The sequence below is a fragment of the Talpa occidentalis genome, unplaced genomic scaffold, assembly GCF_014898055.3.
Source record: "Talpa occidentalis isolate TD23 unplaced genomic scaffold, MPIMG_talOcc4v2.1 talOcc4.3, whole genome shotgun sequence".
Lineage (NCBI taxonomy): Eukaryota > Metazoa > Chordata > Mammalia > Eulipotyphla > Talpidae > Talpa > Talpa occidentalis.
The window spans coordinates 124481866-124507815 of NW_023603184.1; the positions used below are offsets into that span (position 1 = coordinate 124481866).

A 25950-nucleotide genomic window follows, 5' to 3' on the forward strand; every position below is an offset into this window, starting at 1 on the left:
TAATAACCTTAGGAGCATCTCAGAGAAAAAAGTTCTGTTCAGAGCCTACAAACGAGCTTGAACTAGTTCCTTGACTTGCTGTGCTATTAATACAGTAAACATTAATTACACTTATGTGGAGGACAGGAGAGAGGGAAAGAAAGTGGCATTTCAAGCAAACCTCACTCTCCCTCATTGGGTAACATCATTTTCTATATAATAAGAACACAGGTGGTCACTAGATAATTTTTGAATCAATGAATGAATGACCATCCCTCTGGGACTATCAGATACACTATTGCTTCAATGCAAAGAGATGAAGTAGATATCTCCAGCTTTCTTCCTGTTCTATGACTCTGTGGTTTCTCTGACTATTAAAAGTTGGCTAGATTGCAGATGTATTCTAAAATTTGAAAAGCAAAATGCTTTCAGATGAAAGGCAAAGAGAAAATATTTCTCAATATGCCCACTTTAGCATCAGAGAAGCCTAATAAATATCATTATTATTTACAAGGATGAGAAATATAAATAAAAAAAAAAAGCAGTGCATACCAACAGCACTAACTTGTGACTGGACTAAGAAACTTTGCCAACTTTTATTCTACCCAATAATTAGCCACCCAGTTTTCAGTTGTGCTCAGAGGAATGCAGACAGCAGCCTTTCAGATGTATAGTTTCTTAAACCGATAAGGAAAAACTGCTGAAGTCATGAGGCTGTTCAAGGCAGAGCCCCATGTGAGTCATATGAAAGCTCCAGCACTGCTGACCTCTGGCAAAAAGGGAGTGACCGAGGACAGGAGAGGCAGAGGGGGAGAGGTTCAAGTGCGGCTTTCTCCTTGAACCTAGAAGATTATGGGTCAAGAGCTGTGTGCAAAGACTCTCCAGCCTGGATGCAGCTGCCATCGCTGTTGGGAGGGAGGCGATGCACACAGCTGTCAGAGGAGCGCGCCTGTGACCATGGAGGCTGCGATCGAGGTATCTGTATCCCAGGAGGAGCATCTTCCTCTTTAGATAGATGAAGGAGTTCAGAGACTCCTTTTCTGAAGTAGGGTCAGATTTTTCTGTGATGGCTTTAAACCATTAAAAAAAAAAATTCTGTTATAGTCACAGAATTTATGGCTGTTGTTATCAACTTTGGGATTTTTTTCTTGTAAACCAAAGGGGAAGAATTATGCTATGCCTGGGCTGCAGGAAACTCACTTCAAGTGACAAAGTTGTTCTCCTGAAATCTCTGAAGTATTAAATTGCAGAGCTGACCCTCAAAAAACAAGCTGCAGTATTGGTATACTACAGATTCAAAATTTCAGTAATTAGCTCATGTTTATTAGCAATAGTAAACTAGATAATTATTCTCCTGAAGAGAGAAAATAAAGGGACTTGGGGGCGGGAGGGTGGGGGAAGGCTGCGTTAAATGCAGAAAATTAGAAACCATCCATCAAGAGAGTCTGGCTTACCTAAGGATTAAAGACATATTTTTGGGTGAAGAAAATATGTGGTGTTTCAGCAGTTGATATCATTATGGTCTCTTTTAGTGATCTGACATTTAGGTTACGGACTTCCTTTTTGAGGGTGTAGGAAGCTTAGAAAATATTTGAAAAGTGAAAATTAGGCAAGTAAAGAAAAAATGGTTTATGCCAGCTACTGAGTCTTGACTTTGCAAAAATTTTATTTGTGTTTTCTTTTTTCTTTAGCTAACAGACCTAAAAGAAGCATCATGTTCTATGACTTCATTTCACCCCAGGGGACCTCAGGCTGTCCATGCCCGGAAGTTCAAGAGTAAAGGGCCAGAGAGTAACAGTGATTCTTTTCAGGAAGAGGATCTGAGGCAGGGTTTTCAGTGGGTGAGTGAGCAGCTGATGTTGATCAAGAAGAAATTAACATTTGCTTGTCTAGGACTTAGCAGGCCTTCCCAAGTATATTGTGGGAATACTGTCTAATTTTCCCTGGGGGGGTGGGTGGTGTGGGGAAGAAGGGGAGGTGAGGGAGGATGTGGGGGGAGGGAGCCAACACTGAAAAAAGTGCTCTTTTTTTCTTTTCCATCTCTCACCCCTCCCCATTCCCCTTAAACAGAGGAAGAGCCCCCCTTTTGGGGTGGCCTCATCTTACTTGAACTTGGAGAAGCTGGGTGAAGGTTCTTATGCTACAGTTTACAAGGGGATTAGCAGGTGAGTGACTCATAGCTGGTAGAGACTTCAGACTTGAGGAGTCCCCCACCTCAATCCTCACTTGACATTATAAAGCCAGGCGGCACATGGCAGAAGTTCAAGGCTTCTGGGACTTGAGCACAACACCAAAATCAATAGGAAGAGACAGGTACTTTAAAGAATCTTGAAAGAAAAACAAATATATCCTGCCCATATTTGAATCTCTAAAATGTTATCAGCTTTTCTTTTCTCTTCTTTAATTCAAAGAAAGTAGACTTTCTCTACCTGCTCTTCAGCCAGGTGGGAAGTGCAGTTGGTAAGGTGTCTCTAAAGGGTTTCATATACCTCCTTAAATCAGTGACATGTTTGCAGTAGCAACCTTGAGAATTTCTTCATTCTTCTACTTTGTCTTCACAGGAAAAACTGAAGTTGGTTTCTACAAAGTATGACATAAAAAAAAAAAAAATCCTGGATTTTCCACATGTGCTAAATATACAGTGTAACTGGAGAATAAAAACACTGCTTTTCCAGAAGTCAAGTGCCCATTTTGACTGACAACAAACTGTCAATCATGCTTGAAAACTCAATGGGCTCCACTGCTTTTTAGGCAAGATGGGGAAGTCAGAAGTTCTGGTTTCCGTAATTATGTTACTCCACTGGAGCAAAACTAATGGCTCAAAGGTGGTTAAATGTTAATTTACAAAATTTAATACAGATACAACAAGACTGATTATTATTTATCTTAGTGCTTTGTGTTATTGTTTTGACTTGTTAAGACAGATTTTAAAGGAAATATTTTTTAAATTTATATGGAAAAAGAATTTAATTCACTTCCATATGCTGTCTTAGGAACTGAGAATATAAAATATTTCCTTCAAGGGAATTAGCTTAGTAATATAGCAAAAAAAAAAAAAATTAGAGGGCCTCCCCGGTGGCGCAGCGGTTGAGTGCTGGGTTGCGAAGCTGCCAGCAGCCTCTGCAGCGCCGGTTCGATCCCCGGCTGCTCCCCAGCCACCGGAGGAGGGTCCCACATGGCGCGCAGACCTCTCCTGCCGCCCTCTGCTCCCCTCAGCAGTGTATTTCGGTCCTTCTGCCTGCTCTGCTCCCCGCTCTGGCTCTGGTGAATTCTCTTACCCTCCCGCGCTTCTGACTGTACCCAGTGCATGTATAAACAAAAACAAACAAATGAATAAATAAATAAATAAAACATGCCTCTATTAAAAAAAAAAAAATTAGAAATACTTGTCCAAATGCACTGAGACTCAGAAAAGAGTATTCATGGCAGCAAGATTTGCAATAGAAAAAGCGAAAATATGATCACAAACACTGGCCAAATAATCACCATACAATGAAATAAAATAGATGTATTAATGTGAAAAGATGTTCAAGGTTTTAAAAGAAAAAGGCAACATATAGAACAATATCAATCCTGTGATTTCATGTAGAAAAAAAGAACTCAGATGTACTGTACATGCATAAATTTATATGTGCATAGAGAAGTCAAGAAAAATACATAAGTGCTTATTAAAATGTGATACCCCTAGTGGTTGAAACTAGGGTAGGGAAAGAAGGATCACTCAAATTTTTCTTTTTTCCCTACTGTGAAGGCATTACATCTATAATTTCAAAGCAAGTTTTAAAATATCATGGTACTAGGAATTTAATAAATTCAGCATCAATTACTAGTTTAAAACTCTAAGCAAAATCGGAATGGAATGGTAATTCTTCATTATGATGTAAAATATTAAGAGCCCACATACATTTTGTTGTTGTTGTTGTTAAATACTGGAGACATTACTATTAAGTGAGTGATAGGGCAAGAGTGTACACTATCCATTATTGTTAAAAATTATAATGTTCTAGTCATGCGATGAGAAAAAAATACAAAATAATTTTTGTGGATTATAGTATTTTTGACAAAAAGCCAAAAGAACCATCTAAGAAGCTTCTGGAAGTAATAATATAGAACAACAGTAAGGTGAATGGTTGTAAGATCAAAATATATTTATCAAAAATTATTTTATAGATTAACAATATCAATTTGAAAATGTAGCAGGGGAAATTACTCTCACAATAGCAACAACAAAAATCATTAGCATCAAAAATGGGCAGAATTCACATAAAGATTCACCAAAGGATATAAAAGACTTGAAGAAAGAGCCAGACAGGCATTCATTCAATCTACTAACATTTTGTTAAGTGCCTGCTATATGCCAGGAACTGTTTTAGCCAATAATGATTCACTGGAGAACAAAACAGACAAAAATCTCTACTCTTATGGAGTGTACATTCTCGTGGGGCTGAGAGAGGCAATACAATAATTAGTAAAATACTGAGTTTCTCAAAGAGTGAAAGTACTTTGGAAAATAATAAAACAAGTGGTGTCACTGTGAAGTGAACTCTTGAGCAGAGACTCAGACACGAGTAAGGAGTGATCTGTATGCATATATAGTAGAGAAAAACTTCAGGCAGAGTGAAAAGCTAATAACACATCCCTGAGGCAGAAGCAGGCCTGGCATTGAAGGGGGAGAATGGAAAGAGATGAAGATGGGGAGAAGTTGCAGTAAAGTGGTTGCATAGAATCTTATAGATCATTTCAGGAGCCCTTGAAAGTTTAGGATTATTGATTAGAAAATCTGGTAGTGCAAAGATGTCAATGATTCTCTAATTTAGAGTTGTAATGTATTGTAAATGTTCAAAGGCTACAATAATTAAAACAGTGTGGCATGAGTATAAGAAAAGACAAATCGAGAACATTTGATTTTTATAAGTCCAGAACTGTCAAAAATTCAAACATTAGTAAGATCTAATATATAATCATGGTGATTGTATGTGTGTGTGTGTGTATGTGATTTAAAGATTTATTTTTATACAAGAGCTGGGGTACAGGCCAGAGCCACAGGAAGGTGAGAGGATTCACTAGAGACAAAGCAAGAAGCAGAACAGGCAGACGACCAAAATACACTGCTGAGGGGAGCAGCGGGCGAGACAGGAGAAGTCTGCCACGCCATGTGGGAATCTCCCTGGCTGGCTGGGAATCGAACCCATGCTGCGGACAGCAACACAGCACTGCGCTCAACCAGCTGAGCCACCAGGGTGGCCTAATCATGGTGATTTTTTAAATCAACAGAGCGAAAAATAGAGCCCAGTCATTGGAGCTGGGATGATTTTTAGCAATCTGGAAAAAGTAAATATACAATATGAATTCCCAGTGGACTCATTTCAAGAGTTACAAGAAGAAGAAAACCTATAGCAATTTGAAGGATAGGGAGTTCTATGTCACCTATAGAATGGAAAAGTCTCTATTTGTAACACTTCAATCAGAATCCATAAGGAAAATTGGGAATGTCCTTCTAAGCATGTTCTAGGGAGCCCTGATTCTGAGTCACCTTAATAGATATTTTATTGAAAGTTACCATTGTGAAATTGACACATGGAACCCTAGAACAAATCAAATGCAATCCTTTATTGTCAGTACTCTTTACATCTGTAAAATGTCAGTGCTATGACTGTCTAAGAAAGAATAAGAAAAAAATCTAAAAATATTAACCATTTTCTAAACATATTTGACCAGGAACCTTTTGTGGGCTTGGGAGGCTTTCACAAAACTGCTCTGAGTAAAACAATTTGGAAAATATTAAAACTTTAAAGTTCAAAGTTTCAAAAATGTGATATGGAAAACAAAAGAAATCAGTACAAAGTGCATGAAAAATATTTTAGTGAAAATGTTGGCAATCGCTTCTCTGCCTTTTGGCTAAGATCAAGTGTAAAAATGTTGGCAAATTGCAAATAGGCAAATTGCAAAAGAACACTAAAGAACAAACAGAGTTATAAAAATTCAGTTTTATAAGTACTTATAAGTTTTATAAGTTAAAGAAATAAATTAAAATGTGATAAACCTTTTTACCTACTAGTTTAAGCATGAAGATTAAACAAAAGCATACCCTCCAAAACACACCCCACATTATGGAAGCATGTCAAAGGGATACATGAGCCAACTAAAAGAGCTCCCAGAGGACACACTTGAGCAACAAAATAAATAAACCAGTATTAGATTTTAACTCAGAGTATAAAATAAATAGCTATAAGTACATACTAATATAACTAAATCATTCAATAAATTTGTGAATGGGAGAGAAAAGATAAATTTCCTGTACAGGAAAATTCCATATAATTCATGTAGATAAACCCTCTCAAAGAGGTGGAGCTAAGTCCCTACTCTTGACGTGTGGGCTACACACTGACTTTCTTCCCAAAAGTACAATGTAGAAAGTAAGTGGGGAGAAGTGTAATCACAGTGAAGAAATCTGACAAACACTCCCTCCTCTAGGTGATTAAGGCCAATATCAAAAATCATAAATTATGATGATGATGCTATGAGCCCTTAAAATATTGTGATAAAGATTGTACTTTATACCTTCCCCAAAATCAGTCCAATTATAAGAAAAACAGAAAAATTCCAGTAAGGCCTCCTATTGTTCAAATAATTGATCAGGAATGCCCCAAATTGTCAAGGTCCTTAAAAACAAGGACAGGGGGATCAGCACTATGAAGCTATCTGCAGCCACTGGCCAGGGAGGTGACTCACATGGCTCAGCAGACCTCTCCTGTCTCATCCGCTGCTCTCCCTCAGCAGTGTACTTCAGTCAGTCTGCCTGTTCTGTTCCTCGCTCTGTCTCTGGTGAATCCTCTCATCCTCCCGCGTATCTGGCCTGTACCCCAATTCTTGTATGCATGAATAATTTAAAAAAAATGAAACCTTAAAATAAAAAATAAATGATACAGCACATAAGCCTGTCCAGTGCTGGTGAGGGAGAGGTGGCATGACCACTCTGTGGCATAACTTGGGAACAGGCATGCAAAACAATAAAATGTATGCATTGCATACTACTCGGTTTGGCACTTCAACCTCTGCCATAAAAAAATAATAGGGGCTGTGTGGAAAATTTTACCTACAAATATGATTATTACCATATTTTAATTTTTTTGGTTTTTTTTCCCTCAACCCACTGTGCCACTGGGGAGACCCCTCCTGTTTATTTTATTTTTATTTTTAATATTTTATTTTATATAATATTACATCATTTTTCATCTTTGCACAATGTATGCATTTTCATTTTGGTTATATTCCCCATACAATTGTGCCCCCCCATTACCATATTTTTATAACAGCAAAAAAGTTAGAAATAATTTTAAAGCACTTGGAATTGGCTAATTATATCCTAGTGTATTTATAAGATGAAATATTATGTCATTATTACATATCACATAGAATAAGAATGAAAAAAGAAAAAGTTAAATAGTGCAAAACAGGTTATTGGTAATATGATATGACTCCCACTATATTATAAACTTGTCTTAACTTGTATTTAAACGTGTATTAAAATCTCTTAGCATTTAGTGAACAAAATGATGAATATGGGAGGGCAGAGAAATATTCATGGGTCAAGGGCAGATCAGGGAGCACCCAGGAGGCCATTGTAAAACTCAGGCTTTTATTCAGAGTGAAATGTAGAAATAATAGCGTGTTTGAGAATAGAAATGGCTTGTTTTGACTTTTGTTTTAAAAGGATGCTTTGAGCCTACTCTGTTGAAAGTAGACAGTAGAGGTGCAAGTGTTCAAGCAGGGAAGCTACTGGAAGTGAATACAATAATTCAGATGAACGTTAAGTATGGTTCAAATATGCCTACAAAGGGAAATAAAAGGGAAAATATGCATGTTAGGAAAAAATATTCATGAACATGTTATGAAGATGGGTTTGGTGTTTGGGTGGGGGAATTTTGTAATTTTCTGTATTCTCCAAATGTTCTAGAGTGAATATATAATACTTTGGTAAAGAGAAAAAATTGTTTTGGTACATATTGAATATATGTATATGACATTGAAAACTTTATCTTGAAAAAATATATAGATTTATATGCTAGAATCTATTTTGAAGGAAAACTACTTTGTTAAACTTAAAAAATTCTGTTGTAAAACATCTCAGTGTGTCCTTTCCCCAATTCTTCTAGGATAAATGGACAACTCGTGGCTTTGAAAGTCATCAGCATGAATGCAGAGGAAGGAGTCCCATTTACAGCTATCCGGGAAGGTAAGGACAGTTGGAGTGGAGACTTAAGAGATCTGTTTTAAGTCCTTGATTTGATTAAAAACAAACAATGCATGAGTGCCTCCCCAATGGAGCAGGGACTAAAGTCTCAGTGCCATAGACTTAAGAGATCTGTTTTAAGTCCTTGATTTGATTAAAAACAAAAAATGCATGAGTGCCTCCCTAATGGAGCAGGGACTAAAGTCTCAGTGCCATAGTGCTATCACCAGCCACTGCAGCATAAGTTCTATCCCTGACCAGGGAGCTGACCCTCATGGCACAGCAGACCTCTCCTGTCTCACCCGCTGCTCCCTCAGCAGTGTATTTCAGTCAGTCTGCCTGTTCTGCTTCCCACTCTGTCTCTGGTGAATCCTCTTTCCCCCTGCACCTCTGACCTATATCCCAGTTCTTATATGCATAAATAAAATCTTCTTAAAAAATGCATTGAATCCATCCATTCAGCATAATGCTTTTGAAATTTCTAGAATATTGTAATTACAACTTTATTCTTTTTTTTTTAAGATTTATTTTTATTTATTTATGCATACAAGAGCTGGGGTGTAGGCCAGAGGTACGGGAGGGTGAGAGGATTCACAGAGACAGAGTGGGGAGCAGAAAAGGTGGATCTACTAAACACTGCTGAGGGGAGCAGCAGGTGAGACAGGAGAGGTCTGCTGTGTCTGACTGGGGATTGAACTTGTACTGCAGTGGATGCCGATAGCTTCATAGTGCTGAGTCTTAACCCACTGTGCCACCAGGGAGGCCCACAACTTTATTCTTTATAACAGATTGCCAAGTGTGTTTACACTATCATTTCATTATTTACTCTTGAGGAAACTAAAATTCAAAACTATTATATTAGTTGACCAAGATTATAAACTCAATGAGTATTTACTTAATACCTTTTGTGTGTTTTTGTGCCTTGCTAGGTGTTAAATCTAAAATCCCAGAAAAATCCACATAAAAGAGGGAAAAATAATGTAATCTCACGAAATCTCAGTGGGAATTTTACCTGAAAAAATTACAGATAGGTCTTGAATAACTCCTTGGAAAGCATGTGCTTTCAGTGTTGTGCTTATATTTTCTCTATACCCTGACTAGGATGGCAAATGGATAAGGAACTTGGTGTCAGATAGACTTTGGTTTTGAATCTTAGATCTACCAATCACTACTAGTATGACCATGGTTAGATTGCTTTATCTATTTTAGATTTAGTTTATTTCAGACAGAGAATAATAGAACCTATTTCATTAAGTTGTTATGCAGATTAAATAAGGCTATGCATATAAAGCACTTGTCACAGAGTTTCTTTCCAAAGTTCAGCAAATGTTGCTGTTATTACTCAATTCTTTCTCTTCCCTTAGTGATGTCTTGTTTACCATCATGATGACAGATACTTTTTAATATAAAAATCAAGAAACCAATATATGAAAATAAATCATTAAAATGCTATTTATTAGCCTTTTACATGAACCATTTGAAGAAAAAAGATAGGATTGCTGTCCATCTCAGCAAAAAAACAGAGAAATGACTCTTTCCTGGTCTTCATCTCCTGTTAAACTACTTTTCCCTTCTTAATGAGCAACATAATATATGCAGAGATTATTGTTGGATGTTGTGAAGGATGAGGGGGGAAAAAAAAGACCTGATCTTTGCTCAACATAATTTTCAGTCTTAGCACAGATGATTCAAGTTACAAGTGTTATAATGGAGGTTAAAAAAAAGACCTTGTAAACTAAGATGAAAACCAGTCAGTCTCAGTATGGCTAATGGAGTCAGTAGATTTTGAAGTGAGTCTGGAAAGATGGGTTATGCAAACAGGCATGGAAAAATAATTCAGAAAATGAGTTTATAACTGAATTTGATGCCACTTCCAAAACTCTTTCAGAGCCTCTGGGAAATACATCATTTTGAATTTAAGTAGAATGGCCAAATGGCTTTGGGTTAGCCAGCCATTCAGCTTGGTGGGATCAGGTGTGTTCTGGAAGAAAGCATGGGTTTAAGTGTTTAATATAATGAAGGCTGCATTTACTAATGCACTTATTAGTGGTCCCCATGAAAGAATGATCAAATTTAGAAACAGATACGTGGATAGGTTAAAAAGCATTTCTGAAGATATTGGAAATCCCTAGGTCCACAGCATAAGAGAGTGTCTCTAGGCCCAGGTTCACTTATTACCATGGTGGTGTTTGCTTTGTGTGCTCTTGAAATTGCCTGTTGCCTATAAGGCTTGCCTGGCTCAGATTTTGCCCACAGCCAAGTTTTTCAGGTAAAGACATTTGACTTAACAGTGAAATCTTTCGCTGGTTTTGCTAACAGATGGTTCTCAGCAGGGTTCAGAAAAGCTGGATCTGTATTGTTCTGTATGCTAAATGTTTCTTTTATTGCATATTTACCAAGGAATTGCCTCTCCACCACAGGTGTTTGCAATTACATTTAGTATTCAACTGTGAACTTTCTTGGTTTGTTTTATGGACTTACCTTACTGAATGCTTTGCTTGTATAATATTAAAACCACAAAAGGATTTTTTGACACATTGGAGGTTGTTAGGCATCCAATTTCCAACAATGAATGTTTCTTTTCTCCACCAATGTAAAGGCTGGGAGCCCTGGTTAGAGGAGCCTTCTCCCCTCAAGATGATATGAGGCCCCACTTGAAAACTTTGGCACTGTCCCATTTTTCCTGCAAGAACTTCAAGGATTTGAGACCAGAGAGACGGAAGGTTAAATGAGAAGGGCTGAACGGCAAAATAATAACAGCTGGAGTTCATTAGTTAAAATCCAGGGTCACTAGCTAAAAAGGCAACCGAAAGCCACGTGCAGACTTCTTTAAAAAGCCTTGAAGCAGTTATTTTCCTGAACAGTTTGGCTGCTCTGATGGTATATCAGCCAAAGATTTATTAAGTAGGATTTTATTGCATGTATGGTCTTTCTCTATATAGTTAGAATACATGTGGCAGTTTATTAATCAGGTCGTTTGGAATACTATTTGATCTTAATGGGTAATATGAAATTAGCAAAAATATGAACAGCACTAAGGAAAACATACCTTAATACATGTGCCAGATACTTCTCATGTGTTACCTCTTTCAGTCCTCTTAACAATCTTTGGATGTAGATATTGCTATTAGTTTTCCAATATGTAGCCATCTGTAGAGGGGCAGGAAGACAAGGAGCAGGTTCTGTGATCCAGCAGACAGAGTAAAGGAGAAGAGAGAGGCCTGGAGCCCTCAGTGGCTTTTGCAGGCTTTTATTGGGCTTTACCAGGCACAAGGCAGGCAGGGTGATAGGGGAACACAGCAGGCAGGGACACTGGGGGGCCGGGAGGCTGGCAGGCTTCCCAGCCCCCAGCACTCTGCTTGGGCTCTCCAGCGTTCTCTGGTGGTCTCTGCTTCTCTCCTCTCTGCTCTTTCGTGGTTCTGCTTCTGCTGGCATCCCTGTGATGCCGCCCTTAAAAGCCCAGTCTTAGCCCAGGTGAATCCTATCTACATATGCCCACACCCTATTCCAGGTGCCCTCCATCAGGCATGCATTCAGGACCACAGGGTTCCATCATCTATCCTAATGGCAGGAGGGCAGAAAAGCCTGATACTTTTACCTTATCCTACACCATCATTCAACCAAATCATTCTGATTCAAAAATCCATGCAACTCTCCATGCATTCATTCTACACACATTTGTTGAGCACCTCCTATAGCCAGACACTCGGCTGACTGTGGAGCACATAGTAGTGCCCTCAATAGGTGTGTTTCCTACCCTTTTGGTAGCGAAAAGTTTAGCTACCTCCATAGCCACTTAAAAAAAAAAAAAACTTCCAAAACTGGTTCTAGAATTTATGTATACATACATATGTATATATAGTTTGTCAAGTGATCCTTTATTGAAACATTTTCCTTTGTGGCTCTTAACCAACTGTGCACTCCACCACATCACTATTGATGTAATTGATGATATCATGAAGGTGGTAGCATCAACATGGCAGCCCAGACTGAGCCAACCCCAGGATCTCTTTAATGGCGCCATAGAGTTCTCTAAAGATCAGCGCCGCATCTGTCAGTCTGTGCTGACAGTCATCAAAAGTGATGTTTTCATTATGCTTAATGTTTTTCTGCATATTTCTGTCTCCTGGTGGTTCCTTGAGGGTGTTGATGATGAGGCAGAGGCAGAAGGTACCACCTCGTCTGGACCTGTTATGCCTGGTCAATTTCACTGTAATTCTCAGACCCTTCCAGTCATAGGTTATCTTGGTGAAGCCCTCAACAATTTTGTGGGGGGGACAGACTTAGGGGAGCCAATCTTGGGGACTGGAGAAGACCTGGAACTGAGTTCCCCACTGGTGCACCTCAGGTATATGACTTTAATCTTGTTGAAGTTGAACTTAAGTGGCATGTGAAGCAGCTGAACCTGAATTTGGGTTGTAAAAAGTCGCTCCTTAGCCTTCTCTCAACCAAAAGCCTTAAGACCTAGAATTCTATTTTTAATGTTTATTTTTATAGTCTGGAGGAAACATTTTCATTTGACTAGGCTAATATTTTAAGTTTTTATAAAAGAATATTTTCACTACTTTTATTAAACTATCAACAAGTTACTAATGTGCAACATTTTAAATATCTTTCTATAATAATAGGAACTTTTATTTAAACCCAGGGCTTTTATTTTTTTTTTTTTATTTTTTTTTATTTATTTTTTTTTAATAGAGGCATGCTTTATTTATTTGTTTGCTGGTTTGTTTGTTTGTTCTGTTCATACATGCACTGGGTACAGTCAGAAGCGCGGGAGGGTGAGAGAATTCACCAGAGCCAGAGCGGGGAGCAGAGCAGGCAGAAGGACCGAAGTACACTGCTGAGGGGAGCAGCGGGCGGCAGGAGAGGTCTGCACGCCATGTGGGACCCTCCTCCGGTGGCCGGGGAGCAGCGGGGGATCGAACCGGCGCCGCAGAGGCCGCGTGCAGCTTCGCAACCCAGCGCTCAACCGCTGCGCCACCGGGGAGGCCCTAAACCCAGGGCTTTTAGACTCTTAGAAGCACTTATTTAGGAAACAGTCATATAATTAACCTTTTTTGTAAACTAGGCCTATGATAAAATTTCCCACTCTCCTTACCCCATTATCTTTTTTTTTTTTTTTTTTTTTTTTTATAGCATGCTTTATTTATTTGTTTGCTGGTTTGTTTGTTTTGTTTATACATGCACTGGGTACAGTCAGAAGCGCGGGAGGGTGAGAGAATTCACCAGAACCAGAGCGGGGATCAGAGCAGGCAGAAGGACCGAAGTACACTGCTGAGGGGAGCAGCGGGCGGCAGGAGAAGTCTGCACGCCATGTGGGACCCTCCTCCGGTGGCCGGGGAGCAGCCGGGGATCGAACCGGCGCCGCAGAGGCCGCGTGCAGCTTCGCATCCCAGCGCTCAACCGCTGCGCCATGGAGGCCCTAAACCCAGGGCTTTTAGACTCTTAGAAGCACTTATGGCGGGCACCTGGAGTAGGGTGTGGGCACAAGGTAGATGGGATTCACCTGGGCTAAGACTGTGCTTTTTAAGGGGGGCGTCACGGGGACGCCAGCAGCAGCAGAAGCCGAGAGAGAAGCCGAAAGAGAAGAAGCCCCAAGCAGAAGCAGAGAATGCCAGAGAGCCCAGATAGAGTGAAGATTTGCTGGGGGCTGGGAGGACTGCCAGCCTCCCAGCCCCCCAGCACCCCTGCCTGCCATGTACCTGCTGAACCCCAATAAAAACCTGCAAAACCACTGAGGACTCTGACTCCTCCTTTACCCAGTCTGCATGGGATCAGAAAACCTACACTGTGCCCGTTCCTGCCCTTACAATATCCTTTCTACTTTATTAAAAATCTTTAACTCAAGCATTTCTCCTTAGCAATGGTAAAAATAAAAATAGAAATCTGTTTTTATAATATAGTTGTATAATCATTTAGCAAAATACAGACACACACACTTTCAAATAATATATAATAGTGTATATTTGTCAGTTCTGATTCTATCAACTCTATAGCATTGTTGAGTTGTGATATTTAATTAGAAACAGTTTCAGCTAAGAATGTTTTTTTTTTTTTTTAAGATTTATTTATTTATGCATACAAGATCTGGGGCACTGGCCAGAGGTGGGAGTGGTAAGAGGATTCACCAGAAACAGAGTGGGGAGCAGAACAGGCAGACTGACTGAAACACACTGCTGAGAGGAGCAGTGGGAGAGTCAGAAGAGGCCTGCTGTGCCATGTGGGTAGTTCCCTGGTGGGGGATCTAACTCATGCTGCAGTGGCTGCGGATAACTTCATAGGGGTTGTGTCTTAACCCCTTGCGCCACCAGGGAGGCCCCTCAGCTGAGAATGTTTTAAGATCACTTCCTGGTAGAAAGCCTTACAAAGTACTTATTCCCAATCCATCTGTGAGAAAACTGAGCCAAAGTTAACTAAGGAACCTCCCCAAGGTCATACAATGAGATAGAGGATACCAGATAAATCATCAGAGGATACCACTAAATCACTGCTCACTACAAATAGATTGTAGCATGTCTGGTTGGCGAGCATCTTTCAGTGAATGTAGTCAAATTTCATCACGGACATAGTACATGTGCACAGAGGCCTTTTTATAAAACAACATTATGCCAAGACAAAAGTATGTGATCAGGGTTATAATTACAAAGAAATTAGATGGTAACTATCTAACATTTATCTTAATATTTATCTGAATGTATATAGATATTTTATTAGAATGAATAAATCATTGACTCATTGACTTGATTTGTGACAACAAAGTCAGAGAAAATGTAACATCAGCAACTACACACTTTTTAAATCATTGCCCAAGGGGGGCTGGAGGTGGAAATGGCTTCATTATTGAACTCCTACATAAACTTATTACAACTGTCTGGTCTTTATTAATTCACAAGCACTTATTGATGTTCATATGCCAGGCCTGTGTTAGGTATTAGAGATACAAAAACAAAACAGAACAATCCATGCCCTCAAAGAGCTCATACTCTTAGCGGGGCCTTTAACTACTAGGCACTCACTACATATAGCCATGCTCCAGGACTTTGAGAGTCAACCCTGTTCTTGTCATCATCTTTTATAGACCAGAGCCAGAGTAACATCAGGATGTTATGACCCATTGCACTTGCAAAGCATCAAATTTTTCAAAATTTCCTCAACTGCAAACCCCAACAAAATTGATAAAATCAAGAATTTAAGGTTTCATATCATTGCAAGATGAAAATGATAATTTTTAAAAATTGTTAAATATCTATATGAAAATCAGATTAAATTCCATTTAATATTCAACCAATTGGTCACTCTGGACACCTTGGACATTTAAAAAATGTAAGGAAATCCTTCACCTTTTTAAAATGAGCTGGGTAACATTTCGTCATGGGTAATTTTTCCTGATTTTTGGGATTATGTTGTTTTCTTCTGGTTTTCTCTTTGGTTTTCTACCAAATTAGTATATGCAAAATTCTTAAAACAATGCCTTGGCATGTAATAAATGCTTAATGAATGTTAATTATTATTATCATCATTATAAACATATTTTTAGAAAGCTATAAAGACACCCCAGTTTATCCTTGTGTCTTTTCTTTGAAGAAAAATAAAGCCAAGTATACTTAGAACATGTGAATTATTAAAAAAAAAATTTCCCAGAATCAGAATTCTGATTTTAGGATCTCATCCCTTCTCAGCTGGCCTTTGCACCTCTCAGATGATTATCCTGCAGGACACACTACATTTTACTATGAAGTTTATGAAGTAGAAGATTTTTCCTTCTTGGGTACAAGACCCACACATCTGAAATTGTAGGCATTTTAGATGCTTCCAGTGATTGGAACGAACAATATACCAATACTGTAAGACAGATGCTTTAGACATCAGCTACTCTGCGATATAAATTCTCCATTACTACTCATTAATATTCACAGTTTCTGTATAAATACTTCAGTAGTTCTGAGTTGTTGAAAAAGCAGTAATAGTTATGGCCAAAACACAGATTTTATAATCTAAGGAAGAAGACAACCAAAATAAACAGAAAATAAAATTATCTTTAGCAGAAACAACCTGTGCCAACCTATATCATAGATATAAAAATGATAGCAGGTCATTAGTGACATTAGTTCAATAATAAATACTTATTGTGTGCTTACAGTATACCAGATATTGTTTTAGGCACATTGGCTATAGCAATAAGCAAAAAAAGACAAAAGCACCTGCTTTTGATGGAGTTTATATTCTTAAGAATGGAGACAGACAATAAATAGATGTATCATATGTCAGAGATGGCAAATGGAGAAGAATAAAGCAGGGTGCAGGGATAGAAGATCACTGGGTGGTGAGAAGAAGAGGACTGCTCTGTCATGGAGAGGCGTCAGGGAAGCCAAGACCATATATATCATTTGAGTAGAAACCTAGAGAAAACATGCAGAGCAATGAGATAGGATTCAGCAGAAACATTGGTTGTTTTAAGTCTTGGGGAAGCAATGTGTTTGGAAGTGTCTAAGGAATAGCTCGGAGAGCAATGTGGCCAGAGCCAAATAAGCAAGGGTGGGAGTGAGAATTGATGAGGGCAGGGAGGTAATGAGGCTGCATGGCCATTGCAGGTCTTTTAGATCTTACTCTGAGGGAGATAAGACACCCTGGAGGGTTTGGAACCAGGAAGGAGACATTTAAGAAGCTCCATTTAAGAAGGATCACAGTGGGGCCTCCCTGGTGGTGCAGGCGGTTGAGTGCAGCGCTGTGAAGCTGTCCGCAGCCTCTGCAGCATGGGTTCGATCCGGCCGGCCAAGGAGAAATCCACATGGCGTGGCAGACCTTTCCTGCCTCACCCGCTATTCCCCTCAGCAGTGTCTTCGGTCCGTCTGCCTGTTCTGCTCCCCGCTTTGTCCCTGGTGAATCCTCTCACCCTCCCTCACCTCTGGCCTGTACCCCAGCTCTGGTATGCAAAAATAAATAAAACCTTAAAAAAATATATAGCTGGTCTCTCTGAAAAAAAAAAAAAAAAAAAAAAAGAAGGATCACAGTGGATGGCTGTTCTGTGGAAAAGAGACTATAGGAAGGAAGGAGGCAGGAGACACTTGAAATAATTCAGAATATAATGGTGGCTTGGCCCAGCATGATGGCACAGGGGATGGCAAGAAGGGGGGAGTTCTAGACATGTTTTGAAGGTATTGTAGGCAGATTTGCTGTTAAATTGAATGAGGATCTGAGAAAAAATGTTGAGCAGAATTGCATGTGCTGCAGTGGAGACTTCTCATCAAATGGATTAATGGCTTAAAAGATTTCTGCAAGGAAATTGTAAATCAAAGATAAGACTAATGCAAATATAAGCAAACAACAGGGAAAGTCAAAACCAACACCTTTCCTATTCTATAAAACAAAATTTATCAAGAAAAGCATTTAAAATATTTATACCCACTATTGTTAATCATGAGCTCCATCCTAAGTAGATATTATTCCTTGAACTGTTTAACAAATGAGAGTATGAAGCCATTATTAACAAAACATGCTATCATGATTTTAAAAGTAAACATCGGAAACTTTAGTAATATATTTAAGAGAGGCTAAAAATGTATTTAAATAAAATTAAAATATCTTAATATTCTTAGCAATTCCAGCTTTACCATATCTTTTCAATATCTAATTTTGCTGTGTACTTTGTAATGCTGGAGGTGAGGGAACAGGAGGGTGAGAAACTCAGGAACATAACTTATTAAAATAAAACACAAGCACTTTTAACTGATGTTCAGAAATCATTGTAAATATGGACAGTGTTGAACACTCTAGCAGAAACAACACATAAATAAAATTTTAAGATGTTCATCTGGGAGTTGGGGGTTAAAAGTTGAAGGTGGGCAAAGCAGCTAAGTGCTGGGATATTAATTCAAATTTGCAATTGTATGATGGTTTACATTTACCAAGAGTTCCGTGCATGGAACTGACTCCATCCTCATGTCAACCCTGTGAAGCCAAGTTAAAAAGGGTGTTATTCACCATGCACAAAAACCAACTCTAAATGGATTAAAGAACTAGACATAAGACCTGAAACCATAAAATACATTGAAGGAAATATAGGCGAAACACTACATGATATGCACATCAAAGACATCTTTACAGACACATCACCCAAAGCAGTGATAGTGAAGGCAAAGATCAACAGCTGGGACTACATCAAATTAAAGAGCTTCTGCACAGCAAGAGACAATAACCAAAACAAAGAGAAACCCCACCGACTGGGAGAACATTTTTGCACACAACACTAATGATAAAGGACTGATCCAAAAATCTGCAAAGACCTGATGAGACTCAACAAAAACAAAGAAAATAATCCAGTCAAAAAATGGGCAGAGGAGCGAAAAAGAAACTTCTCTGAAGAGGAAATGCAAATGGCCAACAGGCATATGAAAAAATGTTCAACATCACTTGTAATCAGGGAAATGCAAATCAAAACTACAATGAGATACCATCTTGCACCAGTGAGAATGGCACATATTAAAAAAACTAGCAACAACAAATGTTGGCGAGGGTGTGTAGAAAAAGGAACTCTCCTGCACTGTTGGTGGGAGTGCAAACTGGTCCAACCACCATGGAGAGCTGTGTGGAGATTTCTGGACCTACTAAACATAGAGCTTCCATATGATCCAGCAATTCCACTTCTAGGTATTTACCCAAAGGACACAGAAACATCAATCCCAAAGAGCACCTGCACCCCTATTTTTATAGCAACACTGTTTACAATAGCTAAGCTTTGGAATCAACCCAAATGCCCAAAAATAGATGACTGGATCAAGAAGATGTGGTACACATACACCATGGAATATTACTCAGCATTCAAAAAAGATAAACACATGCAATTTGCAGCAACATGGATGGAGCTGGAAGGGATCATGTTCAGCGAAATAAGCCAGAAAGAAAAAGAAAAATACCGGATGGTCTCACTCATAGCAGGAATCTAGAAAACTTAAATAAGGGACCAGGAAAAAGAATAACTATAAGAAAGAAAATATCAAAATCAACAAACAACTATGAACCAGAGACACTCTATGGGGGGGGGGGAAAGGAGAGATTGGGGTCAAAATAAGGGGATTGTAATTGTATGGGGAATATAAAAATGAAATTTAAATAAAAATAAAATAAAATAAAATAAACACTGGACACTGCTTTGGGTGAGGTAAGGGTCTTTTTTGGCCTCAGTAACTCTTTGTTTTTCCCTGGTTTGTTAAATAAACTCCATAGTTGTTGTTCCCTGAAAAAAAAAAAAAAGTAAATGTCTATTGATTAAGCTATCCTGTCTATGCCACGTAAGTTGATTACAATGTGAGTTGACTAAGACATAAGTAAACTACAGTATTTTGTGTGAAACTTTGGCCTCTAAAAAATATTTTATCATAGGGCCTCCCCTGGTGGCGCAGCGGTTGAGCACTGGGCTGAGAGGCTGCCCGCAGCCTCTGCAGCGCCGGTTAGTTCCCTGGCCACCGTAGAGGGTCCCACCAAAAAAAAAAAAAAAAAAAAAAAAAAAGGTGTTATTATCTCTTTTTCTACGGAATGATTGAAAGTTGGGTTGAGATTCTTTCATGAGTTCAATCAGCTAGAAAGTGAAAGATCTGGAACTCATTAGAGTTTCTGGCTCCATGGTCAGATGTTAAGACACTTGACAAATATATCTGATAAGTTAAGTGCTTACTCTAGGCTGAGGATTGCTCTAGATGGTGTGGTAGCCTTCGGAAAAGAGGAAAAGTCACTCCCTCTGTTCCCATGTAGCCTCAGTCCCAGACTACGGACATTAAACAGATGCCTGTGAAACTACATTTACAAAGCAATGTTCTTGTAAAAGTGGAGTGATAAATTTAGCTTATAAGGATTCAAGGGGCAAAAAGTAAGAGTTAGCATATGAGTCATTAGAGCAAAGGAGGATTTACAGGTGTAATAAGGGCTCTTTGGTGGTAAGCGTTTCCCACCTTTGAGCTGATGTACACAAAGAAAGAAATTTGCTGGCTCACAGATCAGATAACTGGGCTTACGGCCATCTCCCTGTATATGTCACCAGGAATCCATGCTTTTCCATTCTCCAACACAGGTTTTTCTGCGTTAGTTTTATTCCCCAACATGCTCTCACCAAAGTTGGTAATCTGGGCACAGCAGCTCCTAGCTAAATTCTACAAGCTCAGTTTTCACCATGGACAAGAAAACACTTCTTTCCAGATGATACCATCAAAGTAGGGTTCTCCCAGGCTTGGGTTTTGTGCCTATAAATACACCAGTCACTATGGCTAGGGGATTGCTGTGCTTTGATTGGCCAGACTTGGATCACATATCCACCCTTGGGGGGTATCAGTCCCGCCAAATAGCATGGGGCTGAGTAAGAAGATTGTTGGTTACCCAGAGGAAAATAGAAGTGTCCCCACTAAAGAGAGAATGGCTGCCATAGGGCAAAACAATAGAGGATCATTACAGCAAGGTAAGATTCCTAAAGAAAGTCACTTTGTCCCAGAATTTGAAGGAAATATTTGAGTGTGTTTTAATTTTATAGAATTCTGGGAGAGAGTTGGTATAGGAGACTCATGTTATGCAGATATACCCTGGAGAACACTGACTGAAGTTTTGAAACTTAAATTTTACTTTCCTTTAAGTCTGAAGGATGCCATTTCTTCATGGAGGAATATTATGAGCTAAGACTCACCATTTCCTTATTGTGCCTTTCTGGCCTCCACATTCCTGAAGCTAGGTGTTTTCCTATCTTTGGAACCCCTAAAGATAGCCTACTCACTGACTTTCTGAGGTAACCTCTCCCCTTTAAGGTTTCCTTTAATCACCTAATAATAACCATTATTGAAAAAGCAAGAAATAGTCCTCAGTCCTCCCTACTTTTACCCCCCTGGAGTCTCCACATTTGGCCTCTTTTCTTTTCATGTTTGGATCTTCTTCCTTCCATAGAAGTCCGTGGTTCTCCCTTTAAGATATCCTTACACTCTCTATTATATTTCAACAATTATTCATTCACTGCTCTTATCCCTGCTAACTACCAATCACATCCATGGACCCTGATGACCCACTATGGGACTTTGAATTTTAGAGAATGGTCACACTCCTGCTTTCCAATGACCTTCATATTTCCAGGCCTCCTCTCTTGTACCTCTGAAGTGGAGATGATAAAATTCCCAAAGGAAAGCATTTGCAAAGTGCTTTGAGTGCTTTGATGAAATTGATTAGGTAAATGGAAGCATGCGTTTTGCAACTAATCTAAACTGTAAGAAAAATAAATTATATAACACAATGATTCATCATTTAGCAAATAAGGAAGGTCATTTGTAATTTTAAATGTTATTTAAAAATAAGAATTTTTTTCAATCAGTAAAAAACAAGACTTTGATTTGAAATGTTTTAAAAACAAATATTGCTTAGTATCTTTAAAACAGTACTTTCATTATCGATGACTGAATTAACATTTTGTTTTATTTTTCTAGCTTCTCTCCTGAAGGGTTTGAAACATGCTAATGTTGTGCTCCTGCATGACATCATTCACACCAAAGAGACACTGACATTTGTTTTTGAATACATGGTGAGTTGCCACAGCATCTTACAAAGTAAGGAAAAAGACTAGTGCTCACATAATGAATCTGTTAATATTTTATGGCATGATAAAACTTTCAGTACAATGTGGAAAGTGTCATGGAAATTTTCGTTATTGTGATTACTAGAAACTATTGTTCTCATGCTCATTCTTTAGTTCTGCTTCTTTATGCAATATATTTGTTGTTTTTTCCCTCCCCCATCACCAGCAATAATAAATAAGCACTTTTGAGTTTGCTCCCTAAATAAAGCTTTTGCACTTATTTTAATCACTATGTGGGCATAACTCAACATTTTCCCAGACAATAAAAATGTAAATCACAAGGATTTTAAAAACTGTACAAAAGTTTACAAAAATAATAACTCATTTTATATTTTTGAAAGAAAAAGTATTCAAAAAACCAGGAATCACAAGGTATGTGTACTTATCTTGCTTCCCTGGAAAGTGAAACATGCTTGTGTCATTGTGTTCAATAGCAGTCATTTAAAATTAGCATCTCTTTGTGCTAAGAAACAGGGTTCCTTCTAAGAGCAATCAGTAAGAAAGACACATTGTGTTTGACCTTAACAGTGGGGGTCTCAAAAAATCTGGTTTTGTACTTTTTGCAACTTATTCTCCAAAATTCTAAACTTTGTAATACCTCTGACAATAAAGTCTCTGGTCTGCTTTGGGACCTTATCCAAGCATGGCTGACTCTGCTCTCCAACCATTTTGTCTAGCATACAGACTTGGCCCAGTATATGACTCAGCACCCAGGAGGGCTTCATCCTCACAATGTCAGGGTGAGTACTTTAAGGTTCAGGACTCCTCTCGCTTGCCCACAGAAGGAGAATTTTGAAGCAGACTGCTACCACAAGACAAAGTCTCATGATACTAAATCAGAAGAAAGACATCATTGATGGGCTAGAGAAATTTTTTTTTTAAAAGGAGTTGCCCCTCAAAATATGATGCAATATTTATCTGTTTTCTGGGCAGCCTAACACTGTCAGTCATTGTTATCATCAAATGTATCTTTAGAAGTGTAAGCCAATTAAAAGGAATTTCATTAAAAGGTAAGAAGTGAAGCTAGGTCATCATAAAACAAATACCTTCTTTATGGTGGTCTATAATCAAGTTGGTGTTATGGCTATAGTTTCCCAATAGAAGTAGGAAACAAACTAGTATCTTTGTTGGCTCTTAATCAGTTACCCTTTTGCCTGCTCTATAGATCCTATTATATGTGGGACCAACTTCCAGTTTTCTAGTCATTGGAATATCAATAACAACAAGCTCTTAAGTAGAGGTAATGCACATTTGTTATAAATTTTATTTTTTTATTATTTTTTAAAGATCTTTTTTTTTTTTTATTTATACAATAGCTGGTGTACAGGCCAGAGGTGCAGGAGGGTGAGAGGATTCACCAGAGACAGAGTGGGGAGCAGAACAGGCAGACGGACCGAAAGCACTGCTGAGGGGAGCAGCGGGCGCAACAGGAGAGGTCTGCCACGTCATGTAGGAATCTCCTTGGCTGGCTGGAAATTGAACTCGTGTTGCAGCAGAGGCTGTGGGACAGCTTCACAGCACTGTGCTCAACCTGCTGCGCCACCGGGGAGGCCCTGTTATAAATTTTAGAAGCCATTTGTAGTTCATACTTTCCATTTCCATTAATATAACCTTATGAAATTTATATATAAAGTATTTATTCATTTAATATTTACATATTCATTGATTATTTCATTCAAGAAATATTTAGTATTATATTAAGTTCTGAGGTTTCAATAATAAATAAGTTGTATTTCTTGTTTTCAATGACCTTAAATAGGGCATAACAAGCAAAATGATAACTATGGTCGTTAGCTAAGAATATTATGAAGACTGCATAGTAAGGGAATCTCCATTCTTAGAGACAAGAAGACAAAAAAGCTTGAAGTCACAAGGTTGAAGAGAGTTGAAAACCAATGTTATAGCTATTGAAAGTGGGATAGAGTACTAAGTAGGGAAGCCAAAAAGGAATGTCTAGTGATGAGTTAAGGGCCCTGGTGAAGATGGAAACCATTAAATTATCCGTATGATCATGGAATTCCTTTTAATGACAATATTTAGAAATTTGAATAGAGGTGCAGAGAAAGCAGTTGGACTGATTGAAAAGTGGGTTTTTGCCAGATATGTGAAAGGAAAAGACAGTTGGGCAAATTGAAAAGATGGAACTGAGCATAGTCTAAGGAAGGAAGTGAAGACATGTAGGTTACTGACAGGTATGGATAGAGCAAGGGATGAAAGGCATAGAGAGGAAAAACTGAAAAAAGTTTTCAGGCTTGAGTGCCCACACATAACAGATGCTGTGCTAAATGCTGTGAAGGATAAGAAGACATAGAAGTCATGATTATTTGTCCTCAAGGCACTTACAACCAAACACAAAGAAAGGGAAAAAAGAAAGGAAAAAGAAAAGAGCAATATACGCCAATAGTATTACAAAATATTTATGAATAATGCGAAGGAGGAAGTAAGACCTAGCATTGTAGACATGCAAGGAGTAACAGGTATCTTCTCATTTAAGAGGCTTCATTAAGTCAAGACATAAAACAAAGCATTGTATTTGAAGAGGCTGGAATAGGAGAAGGTTTTACAGGAAGAATCTTCTCACCAAAGGTATGGAACTGGGAAGTGCGAATGTGTTCAAGGATTCAAAAGTCATGGACCGTTAGGGGTAGCGAGACCGCAGTGTCTTTCAAATCTTTGGGTTCTGAGCTATTAGTAGGTTATGAAATCAATTTGATGATTATAACCAGCACTTTTAGGGTTTTTTTTTTTTTTTAGTAGAGGCATGTTATTTATTTATTTATTTTGTTTGTTTGTTTGTTTTGTTTATACATGCACTGGGTACAGTCAGAAGCACGGGAGGGTGAGAGAATTCACCAGAGCCAGGGCGGGGAGCAGAGCAGGCAGAAGGACCGAAGTACACTGCTGAGGGGAGCAGCGGGCGGCAGGAGAGGTCTGCGCGCCATGTGGGACCCTCCTCTGGTGGCCGGGGAGCAGCCAGGGATCGAACCGGCGTCGCAGCCGCGGGCAGCTTCGCAACCCAGCGCTCAACCGCTGCGCCACCTGGGAGGCCCATAACCAGCACTTTTAAAAATGAAGTGGAATGGATGAGAGAGAATAGAAAATGATAGTATGTTACACTTAGTACTTAGTGTCGCTTATTTTGTGCAATGTGTGTTCTAGTTGAAACTGTATATCTATGTATGGATGTGAATATTGGGTATGTATGTGTGTGTATATATGTGCATGTGTGTATATACATACAATAGATATTATATATCTATTTCTTACTGTGGATTGCAGTCAAAAAAGCTTTAAAAAACACTGGGCTGATCTAACTAACGTCCTCATTTTGCAGAATTGGAATCCAAAGCTTGAGAGGACAAATATTTTGCTAGAGGTTATAGAATTAGGGTTTGGCTTGGCTAAAAGTGATTCTTTGTTAAAATTTCTTTCTACTAGTGCCATACTCTGTTCCTGTTTGGCCTGAAATGTAGAATATATTCGTGAAATAGGATACGTAAGTCTGGGGAAATAGATTGGGGAGATGGCTGAGAGCCTCACTTTCTAAGATGTGGACTTTATTCCTTAGACAGTTGAGTCATTAAAAAGGTTTGAGTTGAGAGAGAATGACATGATCAGAAGGAAATTTATGTAACTGTGGTCTGTGGGATAGATTAAAGAGAGGAGACTGGAGTCAGGGATTCCAGTTAGGAGTTTATTGATGTGGTCTAGCCCAGTGCTTCTCAAACTTCAATGAACAGACGAATGACCTGAGGATCTGATGCAGTTAGTCTAGGGTGAGATCTGAGCTTGTGAATTTCCAACATACTCCTAGGTGATCACTATAGATGCTGCTGGTTGAGGACTATACTTTAGTTACAAGGGTCTAGATAAAGTCATAAAGCCCTAAATTATGGTAGTGAAGGTATGAATGGAAAGGAATGAAAAATGGAAACAAGAGGCAGGACATGGTGATTAACTGTGCGTAAAGAGGGAAAGGGTGGTGCCAAATCTGACCAGTTTTGAGTGTGGTTCACCAGGAGAATTGTAGCTTTGTTAACAGAAATAATTGGCTGGGAGAGGAAGAGGAGTGTCTTGTTTTAGACATGGCGAGTTCCTAGTTGAAATGGAATATCCACAGGTAGATGAGCAGCAG

General features: G+C 38.8%; 1 protein-coding gene across 1 annotated transcript in view; it reads left to right on the forward strand.

The window, feature by feature from the left end:
• The first annotated feature begins 831 nt into the window (after window positions 1-831).
• The window catches only part of CDK15 (cyclin dependent kinase 15), a 76799-nt gene continuing 51680 nt past the window's right edge, over window positions 832-25950 (forward strand). The window contains exons 1-6 of the mRNA XM_037523847.1: window positions 832-954; window positions 1671-1820; window positions 2050-2144; window positions 8136-8215; window positions 21667-21761; window positions 22493-22555. Of these exons, the coding sequence (XP_037379744.1) occupies window positions 832-954; window positions 1671-1820; window positions 2050-2144; window positions 8136-8215; window positions 21667-21761; window positions 22493-22555 (606 nt within the window). The remainder of the gene's footprint in view (window positions 955-1670; window positions 1821-2049; window positions 2145-8135; window positions 8216-21666; window positions 21762-22492; window positions 22556-25950) is intronic.